The sequence below is a fragment of the Antennarius striatus genome, chromosome 4 (genome assembly GCF_040054535.1).
Source record: "Antennarius striatus isolate MH-2024 chromosome 4, ASM4005453v1, whole genome shotgun sequence".
Lineage (NCBI taxonomy): Eukaryota > Metazoa > Chordata > Actinopteri > Lophiiformes > Antennariidae > Antennarius > Antennarius striatus.
Window position 1 is genome coordinate 4990449 of NC_090779.1, and position 16291 is coordinate 5006739.

Sequence of the window (16291 nt, forward strand, 5' to 3'; positions counted from 1 at the left end):
CAGACATCCATCTTTTCTAGGAATTGCTGTTGAAACTATTGTTGAGACTATTTCAGTGGCAATCGGAGAAGTAGAGACAGAAGTGTCATCAGTTCTATACAGAAGACAAAAACGTCATCTAAAAAACTAGTTAATATTTAACTGTATTTAATATTACTATTAATATTATTTCATGAAAAAATAATACATATACACATAGAAAGTTAAAGCATAACTGTGTCAACTTTAATATTAACCATGTATGGTTAGAGACAGAACACAATAAAACCAAGAGAAGCAGAAAACAGTGTACATGTAAAAAAAAAAAAAAGAAAATATTACAAAAGAAAGAAAAAAAATCCCACATAAAAGTTTGTTTATGTTTATCTGAGCTTGGTGTTATCAGAACTGTGTGTGGTTCACAAGCATTTCAAAGAAAATGCCAAGTCAATTCTTTTAACTTGGACCACAGCATTACTTTTCTCTGGTTTAGAGAACATCAAGCATAGCAGAGCAGTCCTGAGAAGGTGTACTCATTGGCATAGATGCGTATAGTCTATATATGCTTCTGTATAAATGTCTGGAGATGTATTCAGACAAGATTTACATAACAGGTTCTGTTCTGCATACAAGTTCTGTTTCTGGTATATAATATTCTGAAAAAAGAAGAAACAAAACGGCACTGGCTAGCCTCTAGTATGTACATTATTTATGCATGGCCATCATGAACAAATCCATACGGGTAATATTTTACTGTGCTGAAGGTGTCAGGTTTGTCCCCTTAGCATCTTTTGCTATAAATGCATCAAGATGACTGTCAGTCGAGTAAAAACTACTAAAATAACAGATGAATCTGGGAGTCATTTCAGACGACTATCAGGACATGAAGGGGTCATTCTTCAACCATACATTTAGTATTATCAATATAGTAATATGAAACTAGAATGTGACAGCTCCTGGAAAAACTGACTGAATTTACTCAGAACTGGACTTCACATATTCTGCTTCAGAGATCGGTGTTTATGTATACAGTAATATGTTTTAGTACAGTCAGAGAAACATTTGGTCTGATTGTCAAACCAGTCCAAATGTTTGTCTTTGTGAGGGGTCCACGAAGAAAAAGGTCCACGGGATATTTCAGCTTCCTCAGCGATTGTCCCTTTGTACATTTTACACATAGAGAAAACAGCAGGGAAAGCTGGACATCAGGGTTTAATTCTATGACAACAACCAGCAATTACATCACAATATAAAACATCTTTGTATGACTGTAACCTGTAACAACACTTTGCATATTGTCTTCTGTTCAAACAGGAAACACTGCAATAATGTGGCAGTTGTTACACTAGATTCTAAACTCCCTTCTTTACTGTCGACCTCAGACACATCATCTAAAAACACACCTCCATAGACACACACCACACACACACACGTCTGCATCTTTAACCCTGTTTAAGGCCAGACTACATCAGTGCTCAGAATGGTCACGTTTTGATCAGTGGTTTGGCTCATGTTGAGTTTGGTGAGGCCTAGAGCCTGAATGTGTGCTGCTGACCAGTCGCACACTGTCCTGACAGGAAGTCCAGATTACAGGAAGCTGTTGTAATCACATCTTTGAAGCTGTATTTTACCATCCTGTCTCATTTATTCTACTCTGCCTGAATAGGAATATTTTGTTTTAAGTTGAGTCAAGTGTCTTTTTATGGCAAAAGTTTGCCAACACTAAATTACAGTAAGTTCTTTTAGCGTCGTCATCATTTCCTATTCAGCAACTCTTTGTGAATGTACAATGTCCAAAACAAAAAGTTAGCTGGAGGAAATGATCCATTATTCAGAAAAAAGGGGTTAAAAAATAACCAAACTGACTAATAATGCGAGCATATTCCCCGCTGGGCAACATGTCTGCTCCCCATTTCTAGTGGTCCATTAACTAGCCTGCCTGGTGGTTTTGAGCCACTGAACCTACTGGTTACAGCTGTGGGCCAACCCTCTGGTGCGCTCTGGCCTTCTTTCCACCTGACTCCTTTCTCTGAAGTTTCTTACAGTTTCCTTATCCGCCTTCCTCCACAGACCCTCCTCTCCTCCTGAAACCTTCTCAAAACGGTCTTTATGACTGAGGGTGTTAATGTGTATACACTTGCGTTAAATCTCTGAGAACGAACAATAACGCAAAGAGCGTCAAGGAGAGGGATAGTACATTTATCTGCAGATATATGGAATATGGGAGGCACGGTGTCGCAGTGGGTAGCACTGTCGCCGCATAGCAAGGCGGTTCCCGGTCCGAGTCCCGCTGTGTACAGAGTTTGCATGTTCTCCTGGTGCCTGCGTGGGTTCTCCGGCTTCCTACCACCTCTTAAAACATGCACATGCACACGTGCTTGCTTGTCTGTCTGTGGTTCCACAGTGCACTGGCATCACGATCGGAGTATACCCTGCCTTACACCCCCAGTCGGCTGGGATAGGCTCCAGCACCCGCGACAACGGACGAAGCAGGTATCGAAGATGAATGAATGAATATATGGAATATGTAGGGAACATAACACTAATACAGGTGTACAAATGGCTATGCATGGTCCCTGTCACGTGTTAACTCCGTACTGTTGTTCAGAGGAACTCTGGCTTCTCCTCTTTGTCATCAAGAAATATAGGAAAATAGAATTTCACAAAAACATGCATTCCCCATAAGAAGAAAAAGTTTCAACAGATACAGTGAAACCCTGCAAGGAGACGAGGATGGGCGCTGTTTTGGCGTGTGTGTGTGTGTGTGTGTGTATGTGTTGTGAGAAAAGGGCATCATGTTAAATATGGTGCACATCAGTTGGAACACAACGGAATGTTATGGAGTGACCCTAGTGTCTGTTTAAGTGTGTGTGTGTGTGTGTGTGTGTGTGTGTGTGTTTGGAGCGCCACAATTGGTGTTGATTTTTTGGGGGAGGGGATTAGGGGTAAAAGTGATGGAACATGTTGTTTCTCTTCAGAAGATTTTTCCTTTCTTCTTGTTCTTTTCCATCGTCCTGTGTGAAAAACAAGAGGTGACAAAGTTACTTCGTGATAAAACATGTAAACACCAGAGCTGGGCTTAAACTGGATCCCTGGGGTACACCACAACAACAACGTCTTGTTTGTGTTGTTCAGATACTTGTGGTTTCACGGTCGAAGTTTGGAGATTTTGTTGTCTGTGCCAACAGGATAGGGGAGGAATATTCCATTCATCTTGGAAAATTAGTTAGCCGAAAATGTATTATGTCCAAATATTGAGACATCGCAAATCCTCTGTAGCGATTTATAAATAAAAGTTCAGATGCAAAAATTTGTGACTGCGGCTCATGTCATGTTGTGTGTCTGGGTGTTAATCTGTGGCAGTCATGTGACTTTTTCATTGCATTGCAACAGGAGACCAGAAATAGTGAGAATATTTCACTGCCTAAACACAAAGGGCATGTCACATTGCTGTTACAGCACCCTGATTTTAAACATTTTTACACGAGACCATCACTCTTTACACTCTGATATTTTTAACAGCCCATCAATATAATACATTAAACCTCCAAAGAACAAGCAAACAAAAAAATAACATGCTCCGATTGAAATTGGACCCTAAACCCATGAAAATTAATGATGGAGGATATCAGGGACTGTATGCTTGTATATTTTAATACAAAACAATAAACCGCAATAATTACTAAACAGCACAAACAAAAAGCATTATTTTTTAAAATTCTAAATGAATGCACATCACACATTCTGTAGATCTTGCAAATCCAGTTAACAGAGACTGTTACTGACTTGGAGGCATCCAGTTTCTGCTGCTCCAGGATCCTCTGCTGCGCCTCCCAGTTGGCCTTCTCATCTTCAAACACTCGTCTCTTCTCCTCCAGCTCTTTGTACTGAGCCTCCAAGTTCCTTTTCATCTGTTCGTGGCGTCGCTCCAGCTGACAGTCAAAACATTAGATACGATCTTGAGCACCAAGACAAGAAAACTCTAATGGGTGCTCATCGCAAATGAGCAAACTCGTCAAGAATAGAGATGGAATAGTTTGTGAGGTAATTACCTACAACATTTCTGTGTACATTTGTCGTATTTCTTATTTGTGTACTTAGAAAACTAGTTCCACGGGTTTTAAGAAACCTTGATAAGTTCTGTCTCCTTCTGTCAGATAAAAATACGTCTTTACCTCAGTCTCTTTCATCTCCACCCTCTTACTTGGGACACCTTCATGTTCTATTTGTCCTCTCTCTTCCTCTGACACCCCCCGTCACATACTTGCATGAAAAGCTACACGAAAGCTCTGCAGCTGTTTCATTTAGCATACATCAAAAAAGCAGTGTACCATTTCTTCATCACAAAGGAGTAGGTTTATGAAATCACACTGAAAACCCACCTCCACCTCAGAGTCCTTCAGTTTCTGCTTCTTCTCCTTAACCTTCATTTCAAAGACCTGTTCCATCTCTGCCTCCATCTTCTTCATTTTCATCACATGTTCCCTGCGCTCCTCCTCCATCTGTGCCAGAGGACTCCTGTTGACCATGAGGTTCATTCTTTAACAGTATTTAACAAAATAATCTCTCGAGCAACGGTGATAAACAATAACTAACATTCTTTAGAACATGCTTGAGGCTGCTAAAAAAAAAAAAAGAAAACCTTTGCAATAACTACAACTTAATAAATTAGGAGTGGTGTGATTAGTAGTTCAATCGGGCCTACTTAGTGAGCTGCCCCTTGGTCTTGGAAGCGTCGACTCCGTTACAGGTGACAGCAGCGAGTTTCTTACTGCGGTAATTCTCATAGTGGACGTTGTTGGTGACATCCTTTAGATCCTGCATATGGGTCCTATGGATGAGGAAGAAACAACCGCCATCACTTACATGAGTGTAAAAAAAGACAGCAAAATAAAAAAAGAAGCCCAGAGGAAACATGTAACTCCTTTACAACCACAAAATGTTAACAACTGTGAAAGTTGAGGAACGCCTGATTGGTTCAACCCACAGGTAAAGTGGTCCAGTGGTCACAGGTGAGAGTTTCATGAATGAGGATGAAAACAACTTCAAAGAAAAACCTCCTTTTTTAACAACATATCTCATCTCTCCATGAAAATCTGTGTGAACAAATAATCAATCAATCTGACAACAGTGATTCTCTCAATACAAATCCGAAGAGTCGACTACAACATCAAAAGGTTCAGAGAATCTGGAGAACATCTGCAAGTTCGAGGCAAGGATAGAAACCAACACTGAATATGTGACCTTTGACCTTTCGGATGGTGCAGCACAAAAACTGACATGATTTGTGAAGCATTTCATTCCATGAGGTCAGAAACAGTTCAGAGAACTTTCGTCATGAACAAGGTGGCTGCATTAGATACTGTGACCAGAGGAAATTCAGCCTCCTTTAATCGACTCTCTGGTTTGACAGAAACACACGTGTGTGTCAAATAATTAGTCATTATGCAGCATTTATGAAATAAATGTTCAGAGTAGTGCTCCTCACCGGATCAGCATGTTGCGTAGCACAGTGAAGTCACAGTGTTCCCCGTTCTCCACTGAAAAACACAAGCAGTGAGATTTATTACACACTACACTTCTCATGAGTCACAATAATGTCTCAAGGGGGATGAGGACAGAAAAACTTTCAGCTGCAGATTCTACAGGTCTACACACACGCGCACGCACGCACACACACATACATACAGGTAGTTTTATAACTGTGTATTATATCTGTGGTTCACAATGAGAAGAAACACACACATCTGACTGGTGGGTCAGATCAACACAACTATGGTGCGTTATTTAAACGTATTAATTGTATGTAAGCAAAACATTGATGTCATTAATCTCCTGGAAGACCTTGTGCTACAAACACACATATTTAAGTGTACACCACAGAACGGACAGTTCATCCATTCAGTGAGAAAGACCAAGTAGTAGCATGACAACAGGAACAAAGGGCAGAGGAACATGAGGCCATGATCACACGAGATTTCAACCGTGTTTCTGTCCCACTGATGTGTGTTTCTGGTCAGGAAGCTGAAGCCAAAACCGCTGGATGTTATAAAAATCTACCTAACACTATAAATATATCAAACAGGAGAGTAGAAATTAGCTGCTGGCAATTTGCTGACAGGCTAATCATCTTAGAGCATTTGAATTCACCTCCAACATTTCTAACAAGATTGGACGTATTGTAATTTATTTATGTGACGCTCACAACAAGGTCTGTTTTCCAGCCCAAGACAGGAAATCCTCCCATCTGATCATAGCCTTACATTGTTGATCTCCCCAGACACCACAGAGTTAGAACAAATAAACAAATAAACAAACAAAGAGTTCCATCTCAGACATCAAAACAGGAAGGATCTCATTATCAACACGGCACAGTTAGTAGACGAGGAGTTTTCATCTTTACGACAGAGACATGGTTATACGATGAAACGGGATTCTGGAAAAGGACTGCTGTTAAATCAAGAGGACCGTGTTGTGGATCTCCAACCTCCTCCTCCTCATCAAATACGCTGCTCCTCATTGGTTAACCTCCACTCAATGGCAGCCAGTGGTCATCAGGGCAGTGGATGAGGAGGACACCTTACCATTGATGAAACTTAAGCAGTCCTGCCCCTTGGCCTCCAGAGCCAGCCATTGACCTCTTGTCTCTTCTAGAGGAGGGAGCTCTGACGGAGGGGAGGGGTACGGTTTTTCAGTTACTGTCTGCGCCCACCGGGGGCTAAATCTGGGTCTGGAGCAGCTGGGTTTGTTATGGCTCAGACTTGGCACGGATCAAGGCCAGAATTGGCGCGTTTGGCCCAGATTCAGCCCAGATTTGGCCCAGATCAACACCATAACCTGCAAGTGTCCGAGATGATTGGCTTAAAGGTACAGGACTTGTAGAAGGAGCGTAGCGGCGGGGTGGGGGTGGGGGGGCTGTTACGTGATGATCTATGCATGACCAGCCGGGAGGGTGCAAGTCTCAGTGAGGAAAGAGATGGAGGAGCTACGTAGGGTCAAGGCTCAGGGGAGAAATGTTGGAGCTAATAATACACCAATTCTCTCTCAATCATCGGCATAAAATACCTGATGCATGATTGATTTAAATTCAGTTCAATGTATTCAATTCAAAATGATTTGTCAATCGTCTCCGTCCATCAGGTGTTTTAAGCCTGAGTGCTTCGTCTATTAGCAGTGTGCATTTAGGCCGTGATGATGAACTGCTCTACTTCAATGGATCAATAACACACAACTTTTAATCTGAAGCATGCATGTGTGTGTGTGTGTGTGTGTGTGTGTGTGTGTGTGTGTGTGTATGTGTGTGTGTGGACTGTAGCTTTTGCAAATGTATTTCTACATTAAAAAGGCTTACATTGAAATTTCAAGTTTGCTAGTGAGTGAGGATTCATGATGCTAAGCCACATTACCTCAATGGTTAAAATGCTGATTCATGCCCTTTAGGATAATGCTAAATCACCGTTAACTGCTGATGAAACTAATAGCAATGCGTTAGGATGGCGGCTCCCTCTCCTTGTTCCAAAGATAGAGCGAGGCTTTGCACAACCTTCTCACCTGTCGCCGACGTGATTCAGCTCCAGCTCTCTGGAGCTGAATCACGTCGGTGAAGCGAGGCGGGAGCTAAATGGTTACTGTTTTACTGATAGCATTGGAGCAAAGAAGGGAACCAGAGTAACAGACTGATGCTTCTATTGCAGCTTCAGCACCAGCCTCTAGTTTTCTCCATGACAACATCAGCATCAGACCTGGGACAAAACAAGCAAGAAAGGCTTTAAACCTGCCGACAACCCAGACGAGTACGAGTATAAATTTTGAGCCTAGCCTGGTTGATCAACCTCATCAAATGGAGTCGGACAAAGGGGTCAAGCCCCAAGTTGTAATAAAGTTGTAACAAAGTGAAATCACCCTTTAAAAACTTAGAGTGACGTTTTGAAAGTAACAATGTGATAGGAACAGAGACAACTAAAACAATCATTCATGTGTCAGGTGAATAAGTCACTGGCCCTCGTGCATCGTGCTAGCACCTCACACACATTATGTGTACTGGTGATAACATCAGATGGTTCAAACACTCCCAGAGAATCAGGAATGTCTTTGTTCCACCTGCTGGGGATGGACTCTGTAGATTTTTGCTCTCTGTCTGAAGTAAAAAGAATTCAGCTGTGAAGCTCAGTGACAGAACTCACACAGGTAGCACAACAGGTTTGAGAGCTCAGCACATTCTGGATTCCATGAGCTGATATAGCCCTGATTAGAAGTGTCCTTCAACAATCCACTGATATTCCCTTTCTGACTGATGAAGGGTTTACTGCTTCCAGCCTGAAACCGTTCCATTAAGAACATACAAGCTCAGGCTCTTTAGTGTTAATGTGACGTTAACACATCTCAAAATTAGTCCACAAACGTTTGACGCATTAGAATGGTTTCACTCATCTTGGCTTGCTTGAGGTTGTGTGTTTGAAGTGTGTTTTCATATTGGGCTTCAGGGAACCAGTAGAATAAACACATATTGGAGTTAAATTCACAAAGTCAGAGACTGGTCTACAATGTAGAAGACATTTGAACCTTCACAACAGTTTGACTTGATGACATTCATCAATAATTCTCCCTAATGGATGACGTGGCAAGAAATACTTGTGCTGAAGACATCATCCATCCCTCCAGACCTCTTTCTATCAGCTCATTAGAGTTCCTTCGCTACTCAGAAATAAAAATAGGATCAAACAAGTGGCTCATGAATATTTTAAGATTCCCTTTGCTTTTATCTCGATACGTCTCTGACAGAGTTCTAAAATACACCATAAGCTTTCTAATAGGCAGAGATCAACTTATTTTTCTCAGTGGATGTTACAATGCGTCTCAATTCAATGTAAAGTTCTCATGTAGATTGAAATGAAATGGGAACTTTTTTCAGTGGTTGATCATTTCATCATGTCCTGAAACCTACATTGACTTTCCTTCACTCCGACACTTACTATACTTCACTTACTATACTCCCCAGTTGATATGTAAACCATTACCTACCTGTACCTGTGATGAGCTAAAATAAGTAGATAATAGATAATAAGTAGATAATACAGTGATACTCAGATAGCAGAATGCTGTGAAGCTCTGATTTAGTTCTATTAGCAGTTTCAATTGATGTTCAAACTACTAACATACAGACTGTGGACAACTTCACATACTGACTGTGTTAAATATAGATACACATCAGGGTGTGTCAAGTGTCAGCAAAGAGCAGAGGGGCCAACAACCTATTGAGGACACATGAATGATTTTCTGTATTTTGTATTTCCAAACATGTCATTTAAAGAATTCACAGCAGCAGAACATGTTATATTTGAGTATATCTGTATTCAGCCCAAGTCTGATCAGAGCATTGGTTTGACCATCAGCCTAATGATGAGACAGCACAGCAACAGAAAGGTGGAGGGAAAGGTGGGTGGAGAGTTTGGGGGACTCTCTGAGGGGGGAGGAGGAGGAGGAAAGGGGAAGAAAATGAGGCTGAAACCAAGTGAAAGATGGTTTGATTTACCAAAAATGCCCTCTGTCAGTCATGGGAAAGAATAGACAAAGAAAAAAAGAACAAAGAGAGAAAGGAAAGAATGAAAAAGTGAAAGACTGATAAACGGTCAACCACAAAGCATCATGGTACTTTATATAAACAGAATATCATCTTTCAGTTGGACCATCAAAAACATGAAAACCAGCACAACATCTAGAGCGACGGTTCATTCTGGCGGTCTCCGATTGGTCGGTTGGCTTAGGTAGTGCGTGTTGCCATACGGAGTATTTCCCATAATGCAATACACTTTTATAGCTTTTCCAGAATCCCCGTCAGGGTCAAGAACGAAATCACCAAAAGGATGGTCCGCAGGACGGAAAGGGTTGAAGGGAGAACGGGTGAAATAACTTCCAGATAACTCCTGCTTGTCAAAACGTGCTGCATTCAGGGACATCCTGGACAAACTGACTTCACTGTGTTCAACAATCCCGGTCACTGATAACCATTCACTCATGTCTGCAGGCTGAAGACGTGGCTGTCACAGGTGTGAAAATACCACAGTTAACTTCACGCCTGTCTGCTCAGTGGGTGACTTTAAGGTTCCCTTCAGAAACACAAGTGTGAGAGCGTTTGCTGCCAAAGGCCACTTCAAATCTGAACACCGAATGACCTCACAGGTCAGCGACCTCCAATTATCTACAGTACAACTGCAACATACAAACCTGACCAACACAAAGACAATCAAAGAGGAATCAAGGCAGGAGTTCTTGCAATGATAACGGAATGAGAAGCGACTTCTATTGATCAGGTGAACTTAAAGCTACCTGAAGGAGGATACAGATTTAATCCATCTGGGACAAAAGCTAAGATACGACTTGAGCTGTTGGTCGATATGGAAACCCTAAAAAAACACAAAAAAACCCAACAAAAAAACAAAACAAAAAACCCCAAAACAGAACATTGAACCACTTTTTTGGAAGTTCGCCTTATTTGTCTGTTTTTTCTCTGTTCTAGTGCCATCTTTTGTTTTACAAAAGCTAATCCACAAACCAAAATAAATGTCACTAAAACCTTTGTCTTTTAAAAATAGTTCTGAGGCTCCAGCAGGTCTATCATAATCCTGTCCTGCTATGTTGCAGCAAAAGATCCGTGGTTCACTTTAAAAAGGTTGAACTTCTCATCTTACTTTCAGCTGCAAACACATTTTGACAAGCAGTTGGGTGAGCTGGTAGTTAACACACTGAGTGGACACAGAGGGTCACTGCGGAGATCATGCATTATGTCTCACGGTCTGAGGAACATCATGCTGCATTCACCATGACTGAGATAATCCTGTAAGCGCTCTAGACATCTAAACACACCGACTTTCAGACACCCACATGCATCATCATCATCAACATCATCATCATCATCGTCTGACCACTCTGCCGAGTCATGTGTTTTTATAAAAGAGGACATTAAAAAACAAACAAAACAACTGCTGCCCCGTGTGTGAATTCTTTCAGTGTGCACACCTCTTTCCTTTTTTAGAGGAACTCGCTTTGTGGCCACAAAAATGGAAGCCTTCCTGTGTGGCAGCGGACTTGAGCGAACCTACCTTCTGCTACACCCCAGGGATACTGGCGACCTCTGACCTTCTTCCCGTTCACCTCAATCACCACATTGCTGCCCACCACAGCCAGCGGCATCTTCTCCTGGAGGGAAAAGGACAAAATGTTTGATGGATCATTGCTATGGCAACTGACCAACCCTCACATCATTTACATTCAGGTTCATCTGTGGGTTGATATAACACCGCAAATCGACACACTGAACTGTAAGCCATCTTGTCGACAGTTACAAAGTTGGCAAGACTCGTAACTCATTAGAAGTTTATTTAGATGTAGAGGAGGATTTAAACAACAAGATAATGCAACAAGGCTAACTGGCTAGAATAGATTTATACATTTTGAACTCTTAGGACAGTCTTGTTGGTCAGATTCATAATGAAAGGTTTTCAATAAAGTTTTCATCATTGTTATTGTTATTATTACCGGTATTATTACTAGTCACTACAACAGTTCACTGCTTTGTAAGTTCTTGCCAATAAAACATGCTGTGAGAAATGTTAAGGCAGAGGCAGAAGTTCCATGAGCATTTGTTAATCAAAGTTGTTCAGCGTTCTTGTCTATGGAGCTGCTGAGACATTCTGGAGGTATGCTGCTAGGAATGAGGGAACGGGATGGGGGCAGCTGCAGGGGTTGGCTCCAGACCAAAGGACAGACTGACCTTCCAGTGTTTGTGACTGTCGTCTGGCTCAGAACAATCAAAAGTCCTCAAATCAAGTCAAACAACAGCGTTCGGTGCATTACCTTGATCTTTCTGATGAGTTTATTGTCTTCATCATCTTCAGTGTCTGGGAATTCATAAATTTTAATTTTGTGCTCCTGAATCTCTTTCATTATCTGGCGAAGGAAGAAAGTAATCTCAATGAAGGTCATAAGTACAAACTATGGGATCTCATTCATGTTTAAGACTTTTAAAGGTCTTGTTTAACAATCCATACATTTAAGAATTTGGCATTTTATCCTCTTTGTTCCCTGAGAATGAAATCAACACTAACACACACACCTGTTTTTTAAAAAGCTGGCATTCTTCTGGTGTCAGAGTGTCAGCTTTTGCAATAAGGGGGATGACGTTCACTTTGTCATGGAGTCTCTTCATGAACTCGATGTCCAGTGGCTTCAGACTGAAACGACAGACAGGCAGAAATAAATGATCACAAAAGCATCACAAACAACACATTTCAAACAGCAGAGCCAGCGGCGGTGTGGTGGCCTGTTCCGGGTTTACTGAGCCCCGGAGAAAGAAAAAAGCTTTTACAGGACATTGATGAATGAAAAGCTGAAATGGACTTGACATTGATCACCGTGACATAGATGTGGATCAGCAGCTCTGTCAGACATGGTAATACGCCCTGTGAATGGAGAGGCATGTCAAAGCAGATGCAGTTCAGGGGGTCACCAGCAGATGGACTGGAAACAACGCAGGAAGCTGAGCGACAGATTGTTTTCTTCTTCACTGCTGACAACTGCCAGATTTGTTTTTCTGGTTTGGTGAAGGATCGTCTTTGTGATACTCCTACAAGCTCGACTTGTCTGAATGACAAGTGTTACTACTGCTCAGTTCTACTCACAGCTCTGGGCCAGCGTAACATTGATGGGATGCCTGAAAGTGTAGGCAGTGTACTGGGAGGGTGAACATGTAGTGCATTAAGGAGGAAAATTGTAAAAATAGAACTGTTGTGGCTCAGGATTGGTTATTTCATCCTGACATGTCCTCAAGTAGGGTATCCAAAAATGCTCCTGAAGGACAGATGAGTGCCATCGCTGTGTGTGTGTGTGTTTGCATGTGTGTTTGCACTGGCGGTGAATTAAAGACTTGTCAAGGTATACATCTCCAGGAATGCAGAAATACAGAGGGCCCAAAAACAGCTGCTGAGTGGTTCACTAGTTCACCACGCACACGGGCCGAGTGGGTTCCGAGCCACTCAGTGAGACCGGGGTCCGGGGTCAGGGTAGCAGCATCAGGAGTCTTGGTCACAGATAAAACAGGAGTCTGCATGTCTGGTTTGAAACGCAACTACAGCGGCAGAAACTTTTAAGAGACTTTTGGGTGCTTGTGGGATCTCTAAACATTCTTCCCTCCTGAGTTACAGTAAATCACAAACAGTCATTTATCAAATCAGTAGCATTAAATTAACTGTTTGATGTTGTCCTTCTTTCACCTTTTGCCATCTTGGGTTCTAAAACCTCGCAGGCAGTCTAAACTTTATTATGACAGACATGAACACGACTCTACTTCTATCACATGATTTACAGATGGAAGTCCTGCAGCTGCTTCAGGACATGAAGGTTGAGACTGGAGTGATAGAAGCATGAATTAATGTAATTTAAGCGAATGATTGCTCATTTATGGACCAATTCAAAAGCTGATTTGAAACCATGCTGTATTCTGAGTTCAAGCCAACAAAATTATGATAACAGGTCGGAGAAGGGACAGACGACGATCGACTCGCTGGCAGAAAACAACACCGTCACATTCTGTCTGCCAAAAGGACTTCAGTTTATGAACGATCCAAGGATGTTTTGGAACCATGTGGATCCAACGTTTACCAAGACTGAGTGGATTTGGGCTGCCTGGAAACAGAACTGAGGCTGGTGCTGCAACCACACAAACAGGCAATGACACATTGATGTGCACTCGTGTGTGTGCGCGCACACACACACTACAAAATGAGAGAAGAAAGAGAACGCGTGTCTGAGACGAACACAGGCCTGCGTCTGGGAGCTCCTTCCAGCCTCCGCTCTGATTGGGTGATTTGGTGATGGAGTGCAGATCTCTACTGAGCATGAGCAGAACTGGGTTATATAACCACAGTGGGCCGTGAACACTGGCTGGCACAGACACACCCACATTCGCCTCAGCATCACTGGCAGAGACGACAGGAGACAGGAAGATGTGAGGCATACGTTCACTTCAAGAAGGAGTCTTTGTGTCAGAGAGCGGTCAGAGCGTCGACGGGTTCTTTTCTCCGGACAAATACCAAAAACACTCATCGGTGGCACGGCGCTGCCATCGAGACCCAAACACAACGATGGTGATAGGTGGCAGTGAAGAACACATTCTAGTCCTCAAGGGAGCATCTTCACCACAACACTTTCCTCCCACTTTCCAACTGCCGCTTATTCAAAGTGGGATTCAGAATAGTGACCACTAACAGCTACAGCATCTCACAGAAATATTAAAGGAGTTCTGACGGACGACTGTACACTCATCTCCAAACAGCAGACAACGTTCGTGACAAACTGATGGAAATAGTGGAGCATTCAGCAGCTACAGTCACATGTTCCTCTGGGAGCTGCTGGAGAACAAAAGACGGCTCGGCAGGACAGCAAATATTAGAAACAAACCCCAGGAAAATCTAAATTAATATTCTGTCGTGTAAAGCAGGGGTCCCCAAATCCCAGACCAGTTTAAGGTCAGACTATATTTTCATTTTTTAAGGTGTGGCTGATGAATTCAACAAAATAAAATGATATGACCAGCATAAAACTAGAATTTTTCAGCTTTCCTTTTCTTTGAAGTCGGGTTAGGTTCTTTTCTTTCCTCATTGGCTCTTTTATCGTGCACAAACAAACTTTCCAAAAACTTGTGTTTTTTGTTCATTTGGATAACTTGGGAGTTTCAATTTAGCAGTAATGCACTCTGTGTTAGCAGCTGGAGTGACCCCTTTAAGAAGGTAGTCATGTGACCGAGGCAAGCATCTTGACAGACGTCAAGAGTGACAGATGAGGAGAGAATCCGGTCATTTGACAAAAGAAAACATCGTTCAGAATCAGATAATAATGTAAGTTCTGTATTCCTTGTGCGACCCAGTACCAACTGACCCACGGACCGGTTCCTGTCCATGGTTTGGGGATCCCTGCTTTAAATCACCCAAACTATGTGTTATTGTTATCTTAATTCAAGGTTTTCCTACGAGTCCAGTTGACTCCACTACAGAGATCGGATCACTATATGGATCACTATACGGATTCATCAATAGGAATTGAAAGTGTGGTTAAAACATATACTGTACATAAGTGTGTATTTTTCACACAACTGGTAAGAGGAATGTCCGTTTGGTGTTACATTTAGAGCACGCATTATGATTCATCTCCACTGCAGACCTACCCGTGTCCTGAAGGCGCTATGAAGTACAGGCAGCAGTGAACTCTATTGTCTGGCATGGACCTGCGGTTCACCCTGGACTCTGCGTTCAGGAAGTCCTCACACTTACTGTCAATGTAGTTGATGACTGGCTGCCAGCTGGGAAGGCGGAGAGAACGTAAGGCAGAGGAGAGAGGAGGAAGTCAAGACAGGAGTGAAATGTGATCCTTCGGTAGCAAAAGAAACAGAAACCCTCCTCACCAGTTGCTGTTGTCGACCGCATCTCCAAACCCCGGTGTATCGACGATGGTGAGGGTCAGCTGAACCCCTCCTTCCTTAATCAGCACTTTGGACTGCTCCACCTGAAACACCGACATTCACATCATTTAGTGGTGCACAGGTCACCATCCAAATCCTAGCTGCTGCAGTGTTCTGATATTAGTGTGGATTTAACACGCTGTGAACACAATTCAGAGAAGAGCTTGGCATCCTCACTGCACCCACACAACGACTTCCATGTTTAATTGTACGACACCTTCCCCTCCCACACAGGTCACTGACAATACATAATCACAGTGTAGGTGCACCCACGCAGCCTGTCCAGGATCTGCTGGGTGTTTGTGAGAAAACTGACACTACGTCCATCTAATGTTCTGGATGCCTACCACCTCCTCACAACATGGACCACTGGTTCCTACCAGCATTTCAATGCTGAATTCAGACATTTTATGACCTGCACATGTAAATATTCTATGAATGAGGTCAAAAATAATGACTCGCAGCATAGAGCGATGCGGACACCTCAATGAAGCACCTACATAAAGCACCATATAGGTTCATTTAATTACATCAAATGAATAATTAAAAACAAACAGAAAATCTAAGATGCTGTCTTGAGCGCCCCCACCCATCAGGCACAACATCACATTTACAGGGACACCTCTGCTTACAGCGTGTCACGTCACGTCATTCTCCATTTTTAAAAAAATGTCATTTTACTCAGACTTTAATCTGTCCGACACAGATATCGGAATCGCAAAATCAATAGTTAACTGTTACAAAAGACAATGTCATGTTACTATACAATAAATATAAATATAAACATATAATATCATGTTA

The 16291-nt window shown here is 42.3% G+C and overlaps 1 protein-coding gene across 4 annotated transcripts in view; it reads right to left on the reverse strand.

Annotated features, from left to right (window-relative positions):
• Positions 1–198: 198 nt before the first annotated feature.
• septin15 (septin 15) overlaps positions 199–16291 on the reverse strand; it is a 37915-nt gene continuing 21822 nt past the window's right edge. For all 4 annotated transcript variants that reach the window (XM_068312313.1, XM_068312312.1, XM_068312315.1 and 1 more), the window contains exons 4-13: positions 15434–15534; positions 15197–15331; positions 12092–12209; positions 11833–11925; positions 11079–11175; positions 5468–5519; positions 4685–4810; positions 4362–4497; positions 3766–3911; positions 199–2993 (exon numbers count right to left, since the gene is read on the reverse strand). In XM_068312313.1, the coding sequence (XP_068168414.1) occupies positions 2954–2993; positions 3766–3911; positions 4362–4497; positions 4685–4810; positions 5468–5519; positions 11079–11175; positions 11833–11925; positions 12092–12209; positions 15197–15331; positions 15434–15534 (1044 nt within the window). In that variant the 3' untranslated portion in view covers positions 199–2953. The remainder of the gene's footprint in view (positions 2994–3765; positions 3912–4361; positions 4498–4684; positions 4811–5467; positions 5520–11078; positions 11176–11832; positions 11926–12091; positions 12210–15196; positions 15332–15433; positions 15535–16291) is intronic.